We start from the raw sequence: 13684 nt of genomic DNA, 5'->3' as shown, positions 1-13684 counted from the left end.
TATATTTTTTTTTTTTTTTGGTGGGAGGCTTTAAATGTGATAAATAAGGAACAGATTAAATTCATATCTCAAAGCGCAACTGTTTTGGACCAAATAAAAAAAAAATGTGAATGACAGCAAATCTTAAGACTGCAAGTGTAGGAAGTCGATTGATTTTCCCAACTGGGTGCGCACCTGATGCACCGCCCACGCGCCCAAATCAACACACACACACACCAAAGTGTCAAAAAGGTGCTTCGGCAGCACAAATGTGACAAGGGTTCGACTCGACACATTCTGCTCTTCCCCCCTTCTTGCCTCGCGCTGCATCTGCGGCTCTCTCCTGGGAGGGTGCGCGCACCCGCAATGCGTGCGCCGCATGCCAACGACGTGCGTTTGTTTTGCATCCGCGTCTTAAAAAAAAATAATAAAAAATTAATTAAAAAAAAAAACTCCGAGAAGCTCTCATGGGTGCGTTTCATACCTCAAGGCGGCCTGTTTATCGCCAATTGAGGGATAAATTAATCAGGATCCCTCCAGGCCTCTTGACCGGGCCCCAGGCGGGTGCGCGCGCACACACACATTAATATTACAGTGGCATGCCTCCAAAATAACCCACATAACACCTCGCGGGGAAATATAGGGGGAAGGTGATAGATATTCGGTAAATGACAAACGACAGCCAATATGCGTCGCATTTGTGAGCGTGAGGTTAATGGGACAGCAATCGTTTCAAGTATGGGAGGCCACAGGGGGGGCAGAAAAAAAAAAAAAAAAAGGTAAGTGCGGCGGTGGCGTTGACGAGTGCATTCCTTTCATCGCCGCGATCGTAACGGAAAGCGCCTCACATTTTAAAATGGAGAGGAATGGAAGTGAAGCCATTCATTCGGTGCCATTAATTCATTCCAGCTCCACAAAAAAACAAAAAACAACAAAAAACCCAAACGTGTGTCTATTCATCTGAAAAATAAGAAGTATTTTACTTTATAAAACCACAAAAAAAAATGGAATGAATGAAGCAGTTTGTACTGTTACTCCTGCAGTCTGAGGCAACAATCGCAGTGTGACACCGAGGATAAAGAATATACGCGCGCGAGCATTCATTTTTATTGTCTAAAAGTGCCGCGACAGCGGAAAACCCCAAGTGACGTCGGGCGATGCCCGTTTTCGTTCGCCCACTCATGGCATTTTGCGCCGCGCGTCGGCATGAAGCTAGCGGCCTTTTCAAAGTTATCGCGTTTCGAATTCTATTTTGATCTGTCATTTTGGGAACTAAAACTTCAAAGCTAAACCTCAAATCCAAGAACGCTAATTGCATTTTTTTTTTTTTTTTTGGGATGAACCAAAAGAGTTCTCGTCCTGGTCTTGAGTTTGGCCCAGCTGGCAACCATCTTGGAATGTAACTTAGCTGGCCTTATAAACTTTCTCCGCTGTGTGTACTTTACCTATACAAAGACTATCTCTGCTGACACGGACTTTTCTTCTTTTTTTTTTTTTTCCGCCGGCTTCCTCTGCTCGCCCTAATGGCGGAAATTATTCACCGCCGACTTCCCGATAGCGCCGTGATACTGTTAGCTCAGCGCGTGCGGTTGAAAGCTATTAAAAAATAAAGAAATAAAGAAATAAACGACCCTTTGCTTCGGCGTGTACACTTAATGGGCTTTTGGTACTGGTAGACGTATACAAAAGGCAACCTTTCGACACAATTACCGAGCCTTTGAATAAGTTGGACTCATAGTAGATGAGTAGCGGGAGTTATTTCGATGCTAACGTCGGGGTACGCTAAAATGTGGCGAGTTGGAATGTGGCGAAGTTTGTTATTTCTGTCATTCCTTCGCCTTCTTATCGTCGCTCCAGTAAGGAGCGGGAAGATGACATTAAGCGGCACCTTGAAAGACCCAAAAGCTGCGTTTATTTGCGGCGCATCTTGAGCTGAATGCATGTCAAAGCTTGTTTTTTTTTTTTACACGTTTGCGCTAAGCCGCTAAGAATTAAAAAAAAAAAAAATTAGATATATTTTCAAATAAGTTTGGAAACTGTCACACAAGAGTTGGCTGAGATGCCAAGCGAACATGAAACACTTGGCTGAGGGCGACGGCTCTCTTCCGCTTGCCAGAGGTACAAAAAAAAAAGAAAAAAAAATTAAGATGCAAGCCGGATGCCAGCAGTTCCGAACTAAGACACGAGATGATTTCATTCGTCACGGTAGGAAGAAAAAAAAATGGCACCAATCATCCAAATGATGACATCCAATCCCATCCTTCAAGCAAAAATAGGGACGTTTTTTCCAACCTTAATGAGTTAAAAGCTAAACTGGCTTTTAATAGCGGAGGGGTGGGGGGAGGGGGGATTCTTGTTACCACGGTGACCCCTTTTCTTTTGGTCATGTTTTAGCACTAGCATCTGCGCTAACCTCATTGTAGGTTACAAATGAATGAATAGACGCTCCGTCGATTGTTTAGTCGCTATAAGGCTAAAAAAAAAAAAAAAAAATTAATTAAATTTTTTTTAAAAATCTGTTCACTTTTCTATTTTTTTTTGCACCTACCAATATGCTTTACATGATCAATATTTTGGAGCCGATCAACGATTAGCTAGCTTAAAAAAAAAAAAGGAAAAACAAAAACGATAACCGATCTCATCAGCAAATGAACCAATCGATCGAGCCAAAATTTGCATATAATTGACGCTCATTGTTGTTCACTCGGAAAACAACAAAACAAAACAAAAAAAACAACAAAAATAAAACTTTTTGGGTGTATTTCTTGAAAAATAATCGTTATCAATGTGCGAAATAACCAAAATGCTGTCAATTCAACGACTGAAGGGGTTACCTGGAGAAATTAATGATTTTACGTTACTTTTTTTTCGAATTATCATTATTTTTTTTGTCAAATGCAACTCACCGAGAAATGCAACTCAAACACAGCCACGTGTGTGTGCGCGCGCGTCAACCGAAGTGGTTTCAGTGGGCGCAAACGTCTGGCAGGTGTCCAAGCTCCACTTGGACGGCGCTCAGTGAGAGGAGGGAAGGACTTGTCTCGTCTTAGCCGTTAAATCCCCGCCGAGACGGCGGGCGAAAACGCGCCGCGCGAGGTTTACGTGCGACTTGGTATTGATCTTTTTTTTTTTTTTTTTGAGGGGGAGGAGGGGGGGATGGAACGCACCCAAAAGGCTTCTTCCTGTCGGCCTTCATTTGGCCAACAGTTGCCATGAAAGCCATTCGAAATGTCGGCCTAATTACCGCGGACGTTGCGGAAAGGAAATAGATAAAGACCAAATACCAAAACACAGATGCCTTGAGGTTTTTCTTTCAGCGCCCAAAATCAATCATCCACTTTGAGCCAAAGTTTAAAAAAAATAAATAAATAAAAAATGGAGAGAGCCAAAGTTTAAAAAAAAAAAAAAAAAAAAAAATGGCAGGGCGCCAACAGGAAGTGAGGCAATGAGCGCGAGTCAACGCGACTGACAGGAGCCACGAAACGTGCCAAAAGTCAACTTCGCTGACATTCCAGTGCGAGTTCGTTCCGATCGAGAGTTAGTATATAAATAAAACGAGAATACCGGTCAGTAGAGTGCAACCACGGATTCATTTGAAAAATAATGAGGAGCAAAGCAGTACTCGGCTAGCTAGTCGGCTGGAAAGATTCGGAAGAAATATTTACACCGTTTTTTTTCGGGACTTTCGCTGCTTGTGGAGTCGAGCCATAACATGTCCCGGCGTATCACACCCGAAATATATTTCGGACACAGAATGCGGCTGGCTAACTGATAGCTGCTAGCAGGCTAACACGTTGCTTCGCGAAGGGCTATCATACTCGCTAAATGCTAACGTTAGCCAAAATGTCCACCCTGTCGGCAGGCTCGCGTGCGCCTTATATTGACCGAAAACAGACCTCAAGTCATGAAATATGCTTCGGCATAAAGGACACGTCCGCGGTCGCGCGCCTTCCCGCTAGCATTTCTTTTCAAAAGGTGAGCGTTTGGGGAAAGAAGGGCGGCATCGGTCGCGATGCAAAGCGGACAAGGGGACGGGAAAGGTGATGAAGGGAAGGAAAGGAGGACGCCAGGAGCTGAGGTGCGAGGTTTCACGCCCCCCCCCCGTTGTCTCTGTGATTACACCGACGGCGAGCTCGCATCTCGCCACATCTCCGATTCTCTTTCTGCCTTTCCTCTTCTCTCATCCCTCCATCACGCCCTTGCCCTCCCTCGCGCTCGTCGTGCCATCGCTTCTCTTTTGTCTCACTCATGGCCGCTGCATTATTCAAGGCCGGGATACCAGCGTGGCTATTAAATATACATGGGCATGCGGTAGCATCGAGGCGGGAACACGGGAGGGGTGGGGCGGGGGGGGGGAGTCCCCATGGGAAAGTGGAAGAAACCGGTATATGTTCATCGGCGAGCCATTTAAAATCGGATTATTCTTATTTCAAGGTCCCCCTTTGCACAAGGGTCACGTGGAGATTTCGGATGAGACAAACGCAGTTTGTCCTTTCAAAATAAGACCATCGCTGAAATAAATGCAAGGCCCTCACTTCCCGTACGGCTCATCTCGTACACAAACACCTCGCTCAGGCCACCGCCGCCGCGTCGCAAATAATCTTCCCGTTTTTAGCGCCGGCCGATCGATCAATCAATGTCGTCGATCGCTGCCGCTCAAACAAACCCCGACGCGCGGAAATAACGCACGGGCGGGAAGCGCCATATCCAGTTTATGTTCTCCGAGTCCTATTTTAAAACACGATTCCTGTCAACGCAGAGGACGCTTTTAGCGATTTTCAAGACCTTCTGCCGAGGTTTCTTTTTTGGGGCGTTTTTGGGCGCTCATGCTGCCTCGTACGCCGCCGCTCTGGGCGCGGATAGACGGAGGGATGCCAAGAGCGGCCGATCGGTGGCGCCGAGACACTTAACCTCGTTCCCCTCCTCCCACTACTCCTGTCTGATCTAATCCAACACCGCGGCGAGATGTAACAACACCTCTTCGAAGCCGTCCTCGTCCCCAGAGTCGAGGGCCGTGCTCTTCGCGGACCGCTCTGCTCGCTCCTCCCGCCCTCCCTCTTATCCATCTCCGCCACGCCGCGCGCTCCCTTCTGTCTTCATCTCGCCATCCGTGGGGAGGAAGAGTGAGACTGGAGTTCCCGAAAGGGGCTCGTATTTGCCGATAGATGCCACAAGATGGCGGCAAAGCACTTAAAACAGCATGTACGCAATCATTAACTCAAGTTCCATTTTCAAAAAAAAAGAGCATCTAAACATCTTCGATAAAATAGCGATAGCAACGATGAAAATTTGATGACGAACATATTTATCGTGACTCACTAATGTAACAATTTCTCATTTGACAAACTATTGGCACGGTATTTAGTAGTAGTATTTAGTAGTGTGCGCGCCATGCGTCGGTATCGGCGTACATTCCATCATTGCTTCTATTTCTAAATTTAAATAATCTCCACCATCTTTTCTTGTTTGTGGCACTCGCCGCCCATTCCCATAAAATAACGGAGTTGACCGCAAAGGACGTTGACGGGGGGCTACACAGGATTCCCGTTGACGCCATTTCACATCAACTCCGCTCGAAGAGTCAAACCGCCCTTCACCTGAGGCTCACCGATCGCACGAGCTAGCGGACGACCCGATAACACGCTAGCACAAACTTAGTCTTTCAACTTTCTTCGAACATATAAACAAAAATCCCCCCCACCCCTCCCCAAGCATGACAGATTTACACTTACAGCATTTCATGCAGGCTTTTGTGAAGTGAAGAAAAACAAATTGGCTAAGGCTAATTGCAAGCTAGGATATATTTATTTTGTTGGTCTTATTTTGGAAAGAACGCTTTCTCTCATGAGATGCCATCCCAAAGCTGCATTCTCTCTTATCTGGCCTATTTTTTTTTTAAGGAAGAAGAAAAACAACAACAACAAAAAAAAGTACATTTTTGATTCTTTGAACTATTTGGGGTGTTCCCGTTTCAACTTCCCTTGTCATCGCACACGTTGCTTGAAAGAGAAGGCACACTTATGGCGAGCACTCTTCCCCATCCCGAATATTAAAAATGCATTTAAATTCTTTTTTTTTTTTCGAATCTCTATCCCTTTCTTTCGCTCGCTCACTTCCCGCCTTCATCCCAGTCAGAAATAATCCATGAGCCGTCTGCCTTTGATCCATTTTAGATCTGCGCTTTTAAAAAAGGTATCAAACGCGACCCGACAACCGAGCGACAGTTTGGACTTGGGATGGTGGGGGGGGGGGGTCCCCCGAGTGGCGTCCTCACCCGCGTGGCCCCGCGGCGCCGTGTTGAACTTCTCACCGACGCGCTCACTCCGTCACCTGTGCTCGATAATGCTTGATGCTCGATTAATTAGCCGTCTGTAGCGCCGTGTTAGCATGAAGCTAGCAGGCTTTAGTAAAGCCAAATTAGGTTGTGCGGTCTTTTTTTTTTTTTTTTTTCCCGTGGCGTTTGACTGTGAACTTACATCACAAGGTAAGGCAAAAGAAACAAAACAAATGACAGCGTCAAATCAGCTAAGGCCGTATTCACGTTAGCGTTTGAACACGTTAGCATGTTGTTCTTGCCCCACTGCGCTACAAGCAGAAACGTCGCGACACTCCTCTCGGCTGCGAATGCCACATTCAACAGCCGCTTCGTTGTCTTATTGCAAACCTTTCTATCGCAAGTGTCAGTCTCGCGCCACATGTCGCACGCCTTCGCTGGCTAAGCGGACAGACCGGCGACCCGAATGGTTTTGCTAGGTGTGACGCACCTCGCGTAAGACGACTTTTTGTTGTCCTCGGAAGGAATAAAAAGCACTTCCTGCCCTCTGTCGTAAACACAACAATTCAATTAAAGCCGGTAGAGGGGGGGGGGGGGTGCACGCTCAGGTAATCGTACACATTAACGCTCGCTCAGTCAGCAGTTTGCCTCCGCGTAAACGTAATGATCTCCTGTTTCTCATCAGAGAACTTGATTAAACTTTCATTTAGTGAGTGTGCACGTGCGTGTGTGTGTGTGTGTGCGCGCGCAAGTGCGTAATGTACTGCTAACAGATCTGCTGAGTTCACTGCTGCGCTTTTTTTTTTTGTGGACCAAGTTTCACCCAGTATGAACATTCTTATCTACTGCGACGAGCGCTTCGTCGGTATTCGCGCAAAAAACGCCAAGTCGAACCAATTTATACGTTAACCACTTGCCTTGCTTCAATGAATCACGCCAAGGCCCGGAAAAAAAAGCGGCGACGCGTTAGGGTGGATCTAGTTGCAAAAGTGTGCACACCCCGCTATAATTAGGGAGATGGCGGTGTTCGGAATTAACCAACTCGGGAGTCGGCGCACGCCAGCCACCATTTCAAGTGCCTCTGATTGACCGCAAGTAAAGTTCAGATGTTTTAGGAGGCTGTTCCTCACATTTTTTTTTTTTTTTGGCTTTCTAAGGGAAAAAAATAGCTCTGTTTTCCCCCATGAAATGCTGGGGAAAAAAAAACTTTGATTGGCCTCAATTTTGCGTCAGTTATTTCAGTTCAAAAATAAATTACGAAAACTACGTTCTCGCAAGTAAAGTTCAGATGTTTTAGGAGGCTGTTCCTGACATTTTTTTGGGCTTTCTAAGGGAAAGCCCAAAAAAATGGCTTTTCCCCAGCATTTTATGTTTTCCCCCATAAAATGCTGGGGAAAAAAAAAAACGTTGATTGGCCTCAATTTTGCGCAAGTTATTTCAGTTCAAAAATAAATCACGAAAACTACGTTCTTGATTCAATTCACGCCACAATTCTAATTGGAACTGAGAAGCCAAGGTGTGTCCATTTGAAAGGTTTCGTGAAAAACAACAGACCACAAAGAAGAAATTACACTGAAAGAAATACATTTTGTTGTCCTCGCAATCTCTAAATTTCCCAGAAAAACATCACTCCACGTGCCTCCTTTTCAAAATGCTTTCCAGGAAGCTTAAAGCGCATCCGGCAGTCACGCGGCAGGGATACGGACGGGCGCAGATGAATTCCTCGGAGCGCGGGCGGCGCTCAATTCCCCCCCCCGACAGACGGCGAAGCGAGCAGACGGCCGACTTACGGAAGCGATCAGAAAGATTGCCGTCGTGTGTTCGTCACGCGCTGAGAGGAGACGCAAGGCGACGCGGCGGGGTGTGGGGTGCGAGCGGGGAAGGCCGTGGGAAAGACTTCCCCCACTAGAGACATTTTGCGCAACATCCTCTGTAAGGATGTTCTTTAAAATAAATAAAATAAATCACAAAAATCAGATGGTCACAATTGATCCGTAAGCCACAGTAATGTTCGTCTATCGCCACAGAGGATAAAGAATATATGCCTGTGCATATATTAGTGGTCTTAAAAATCTATGACAGTCTTATCACAAAGCACCGCTTTAAACGAATGAACGGGAAGCAGCTTTAATATCAAACCATCGACTGGAGCGATTTAAATTTGACATTCTTTGCACTCATCTAAATATATGATTCCTAATCCTTAGCTTCTTTTTTAATGTTCAGATTGTTACATAAACATCTGCCCACTTGACATGTTTCAAAGCTTTGTGAAGAACTTCCAAAAAGTCAAAACGCTGCCGTCGGTAGCTTTGCTACCGCCTCCCCCCCCCCCCCCTCCCACCCCCCCACCTTCGCCGCCTCTGCCCCTGTGAGGATTATTGTTGAATTTCATCTTAATATATCCGGTGTCATCACCACTGACTTGACACTGCATGCTTCCCGCTGATAAGGATAATCTTCAGAGAAGAGGAAAGACGACAAAACATTCGCGATAAGCGGGCTCGGCGGACAAAGATCGTCGCAAGTTAATCCGAGTTTGCGTCCAAAGACCGAAACCTCGACGACATTGGCGCTTCTCGAAGAATAAATCGTTCGTGAGAGCACTCGACTCTTGGTATGCAACGCAGATGCCGATAGCAAACCCACAGATGCGATCAAACGAGCGTCTCTCGTCGCCTCCAAAAGGGAAATTTGGCGGCGCTCTCCGGCAACGCCGGCGCTGCGATCGCTCGCGCTTTGGAGACGGCGAGGCGCCGCGTTTCGCGCAGCCGCCATCGAGATATTGCACGTGTGTTTTTCACCGTACGATTTGGACGACAATCTGTTGTTTGGAATCACATTGGTCGACGACTTTCACATGAAGCCGCACGGGGGGGATTTTTGGACCCCTTCGGGGTCGAGTGGGCGTCGAGCTGCGCCGTCAGATTAGCCCCTTTGAAAATAAACGTGTGTTTTCAACCGCAGCGCGCCATGTCCTACATACGTATTTTCAGACCGCCACTCATTCAGAGGCCAATGCCTTACAGAGAGCGATAGAATCTTGCGAGTCGATAAATACCAAGCGCCGTCGGCCTTGCATTTTGATACAATCACTGAAAGACTCGGGGCCTCCCACGCACACGCTGTTGGACACACACGGTTACCAAACAATGCAACATGCACACATGTACATATGCTCGCAAACAAGGCCGTAAATCGTATTAAGCAAATGCGCGCCAGGCGGCGTGGAGTCGTCTTCCGCTGGCTTATTGTGACACATCCCCCCCCCCGGCTTAAAACGCGCTCGGCATTTAATATGCAAATCTCGGCGTCCGAAAGCGCCAGATCGTTGTTTAGCGAGGGTGATAGAAGGTTGGAAGAACGCACGGGGGCGCAGCGCTAGCAAAGAAATTTCAGGCGGGGTTGGCACGCGAAATGCCACGGACGGCGGGAGCTTATTCAATGATGGCGACCGTTCATCTCAACGCGCATCGCAGTTACCAGACAGCCTCGCGCTTGACCTCCACAATTGACATCGGTGTCCTCATGATGTCGGGGGGTTGCAAAAAAGCTCTATCAGCAAGTACCCGACAAACAAACAAACAAACAAACCGCTGCTCAATTAGGTCCACTCAACAACGCCCACAAAGGGATGCCCACATTCTCACAAACTGTTACGAGAGGCTGTTGACACATTTCGACTGTAATTGAGTGAATATTTGGTCGCCATTTTAGTTTTTTGGGTGGGGGCAGGGGGGGGGGCACATCTACAATGCGGCAGAATAACCTGAGCATCTGACAGTTCCTGGCCAAGAAGAACTTCCAGTGGCAGAGAAGTTCCAGTCCTGAATATGTTCTAGTCCTGAGTATTGTCCAACACATTCAGTACAAAAAACAAGCCAGCGTATAAATGAGCAAAAATTAGCCACAAAAAATAAACACCATTAGAGAGGAAAGGAAAAAGCCAAGAGAGGAAACGAGACAAAATGAGCAATCCGATTTAAACTGTCACGATGCTAAAATGAAGCAAGCGCTGGCCACTCATCACAAAATTCTTACTTCTCACTCAATTATTAATCGGAACACCGCTGATTGGGAGCCTTCAATCAACCCGACAGTCAAAGTTCGAACCGTCAGTCACGTCGTCACGGATTAAAAACTCAAAAGAGCAGAGTCTGCTCTTACCTTAAAGAGGCGCAGGATGTTGGCCACCATGATGGACACGGAGCTGGCCGCCGCGCCGATCACGCCCACGATTTTATCCGGCTTGGTGAAGATGGGCGGGTCGCCGTTGGCGCAGCGCACGTCCGAGCCGTCCCTCTCGATCAGGGCCTGCACGAAGGTCAGCGACTGCTCCAGAGCGTACGTGTCCCTGGAGCAAGTATCCAAGATCCGCGCCCCCAGCGTGATGTTGGGCAGCAACTCGGGGTCCTTGTTGATCAGGTCGATGGCGAACATCATGGCCTCCAGGCGGTGGATGCCCTTTTCTTTCTTGAGGTCCCCGCAAGGCGTGCCGCGGTCGCCTCGCGAGTGTATCGGGAACAAGCCGCCCAAGATGATGTCGCCGTCCAGTCGGACGGAGTGGGCGTACTCCGGCGCGGCCTGGGGGTCGACGGGGAGTCGCTGCGGCCGGGCGACGGGAAGGAGGCAAGAGGATGACATGGCCAGCAAGACAAAGACGACCGGTTTGAACCGGGGGTTCGATCGAGGCTCCATTTTGGGAGGGGGGGCAACTCAAAAGGGTGACGTATTCCAAAAGTGAGCAGGCTTCTACTGGTTGACGAGGGAGGGCGGGAGGAGCCGAGGGGTGAAGCTAGCTGAGCCCCATGAGCGAGTCATCTTCCAATCTAGATTGGGGGTGGGGTGGGGGCGATGGTTGGCGGTTTCAAATCATCTATTTCGGGAGTCCATCCACTGGTCACATGTTCAGTCGAGCCTGGTGGGAGACACAGAAGAACAGAGTCTTAATGCTGGGAGAGATTCCTACTCGGACCTCCTGAGGTCTGACCTACCACCAACTTTGTGGTTGTGAGCCACAGTCTCACATTCTCGCCGAGAAATTTCTCTTCTCGTGGCAAACTGCCGCTAAATTGCAGTGGGATCGGGACGGATCCCTGATGCAAATTGCGACCTTCCATGAGTAACTGACACCTCCCGTTCGCCGATAGATACCCTAAGAAGGTGGCAAAGCTCTACTTAAACCAAAGTGAAGCTCCTCAATTCAATCATAGTTCCTTGGTAGTGAGATGGGGCCAGAATAATACTTTCATTGCTTTGTACTCGTTTTTTTCAATGAAGAGTGACGGATTGGGGCTCAGCAATGATTGATGTGAATGATGACGATAAATTTCAAGTCAGTGATCAGCTGCGAGCGGATTTATGCGATCAAACGTGACGGAAATTTGCACGACGACACTTTTCCCACTGCGCTTTTGTTTGTTGCGGCCCAACACACCTGTATGTGTGTCAAGAGCTCCAAGGCCTGACAACGGTCCATGGGCGCACGCGAAGACACAAATCCGCCAGCGAGAAATCGCCCGTTTCCAAATCTGGCTCTTCCATTTCGTAATTAAGAAACCGCCAAAAAGTCAGATTAGCTCCAGACACGCGCTTGTGAGGTTGAGGATTACGACAGATGGTGTTGCACCTGTTCAATCCAAGAAAAGGAAAAAAAAAAAATCGATTTAATGCGGGTTCCCATTGGCAGCCGCCGCTCACGAAGAAAAAAAAAAAAAGGAGCTCGCACCTCCGTCCCAGCGAGGAAGTCATATCTGGCACGGCGCCGCCGTGGTGAGGTTGTGGCTGGCGCCAAAAAATTGCTTGTGACAAAGCGGCTGCCTGCGACATGACACGAGTGCTAATATGCTTTCATGAGCCCGAGCCCGAGGGAGGGTTTTTTTTTTGTTGTTGTTTGTTTTTGTTGGTTTTTTTTGCAGCCCCAATCCACAATCGCTGACTTTATTTATTTATGGTCTAAAGGTGGGCCGCCATTCCCGTTTGAAGTGTTTCGCTCACTACCTTCACTGGCCTCAAAACACAGCTGGCGATTAATATTTGTTTGAAAGCATCGTTTCCCCGCTAGATCGCGGTTCAAAACGGGCGGCTTTTTGAAGGGATTGTCTTTTACGCGTTGGGTAATGGCGACATCTTCAGAGAAGCTTTTTCGCTAATCCCGAATTAAATGCCACCAAAGGCCACTTGTTTTGTGATGACATCATTTCCTCCTATTCAGGCCGCCGTTGGTGATTGTCCCCTTTCACCTCAATCGCGACACGCTCGGGCTTTTATGGGCCGCCGAGAAGACGCTGATTAGCAACCTAATTAGCTTTGTGGGAACAACAGCCAAGAGGAAAAAAAAAAGTTTTACGAGTAAAAGAAATGGCTGTTTTGCCTTTACTGCCCACAGAGAGCGAAATAATAAATGCCGGTTGGATCGCCCCTTCTTAGCCTCCCCGCATGCTGCCAATGCTAAGCTAATTAGCCGCTTTCTGTAGCTTGATTAGAAGTGCGGCATTCGTCTCAAGAGCCTAAAGAAATAAATTTGGATCTCGAGATGCCACGAGATGCGGCATCCTGAATACACAAGGCTGTGGCCGTACTTAACGAAACTCCTCACCTCGAGTCAACATAGTTGCTTGGGTGCACTGGTTTGGGGAATCCCTTATCCAAGTGCTTCGATTTTTTTTTTCTCTTTGGTTTGATACAACGGTGTAATAACGCTGGCGATTGGACACGAAACTTCGTCACATCCTCGGGCCAATCCGACGTGGGAGGCTCGATTCCATCTGGAGAAAACGCAACTCCGCCCAATTGCGTCTCGAGGGCCCCCCTAATAGGTTTAAGACTCCAGTCGCGGCATGAATATCTTCCCTCTCCGGCTCTCTCTTTGTGGATCCAGCTCTAATTCAATTGTGTCCCAATTAATTCATCACTTCCTCGCCTCTAAATGGAATTAGGTCAAAGCCACGCTAGTCCGTCGGCGGAGGCAAGCGGCCTGCGATGACGATGGAGAAGCCGCCCGATCTGCTAGCGCGGTGCGATTTGTTTTTTTTTTTTTTTTTTTTTGAGCTCACGCGCTAATATTGTTGACGCAACACTTTCTTCGCGGCGTGGAGCGACGATTGGGAATGTGAAAGTTTCTCTTATCGGATGAATGCGTTTGGATTAAAAATTTGGTGTGTCCAGTTCGGGATGAACCCAATTGGATTTTTCATCAGCCGATCCTGATCCAAACATTTTTTTAGCTTTTCGCGTCCTTTCATAACTCCCAATTTCTTTCCAAGTGTAGATTTGACGATGTGCTCTCCTTTAGAGGTAAAAAAAAGAAAAAAAAAACACACACCAAAAAACAGGAGTGCGTGACTGACTCATCCTTCCTCTTCATCGGACTGGCAGCGGTGCGTTTTGGCTCACTTGTCCTTCCACTCTACCTTGTCCCCTTTCATTCCC

The 13684-nt window shown here is 47.7% G+C and overlaps 1 protein-coding gene across 1 annotated transcript in view; it reads right to left on the bottom strand.

Annotated features, from left to right (window-relative positions):
- The window catches only part of LOC109513520 (metabotropic glutamate receptor 8-like), a 43639-nt gene that overhangs the window by 28417 nt on the left and 1538 nt on the right, over positions 1–13684 (bottom strand). The window contains exon 2 of the mRNA XM_019866030.1: positions 10421–11171. Coding sequence (XP_019721589.1) covers positions 10421–10951 — 531 coding nt within the window. The 5' untranslated portion in view covers positions 10952–11171. The remainder of the gene's footprint in view (positions 1–10420; positions 11172–13684) is intronic.

This window comes from Hippocampus comes, unplaced genomic scaffold, assembly GCF_001891065.2.
Source record: "Hippocampus comes isolate QL1 unplaced genomic scaffold, H_comes_QL1_v1.1 scaffold50, whole genome shotgun sequence".
NCBI classification, from domain to species: domain Eukaryota; kingdom Metazoa; phylum Chordata; class Actinopteri; order Syngnathiformes; family Syngnathidae; genus Hippocampus; species Hippocampus comes.
The sequence above is the reverse complement of the archived record's forward strand: the minus strand, read 5'-3'. Positions and strand labels throughout refer to the sequence as shown.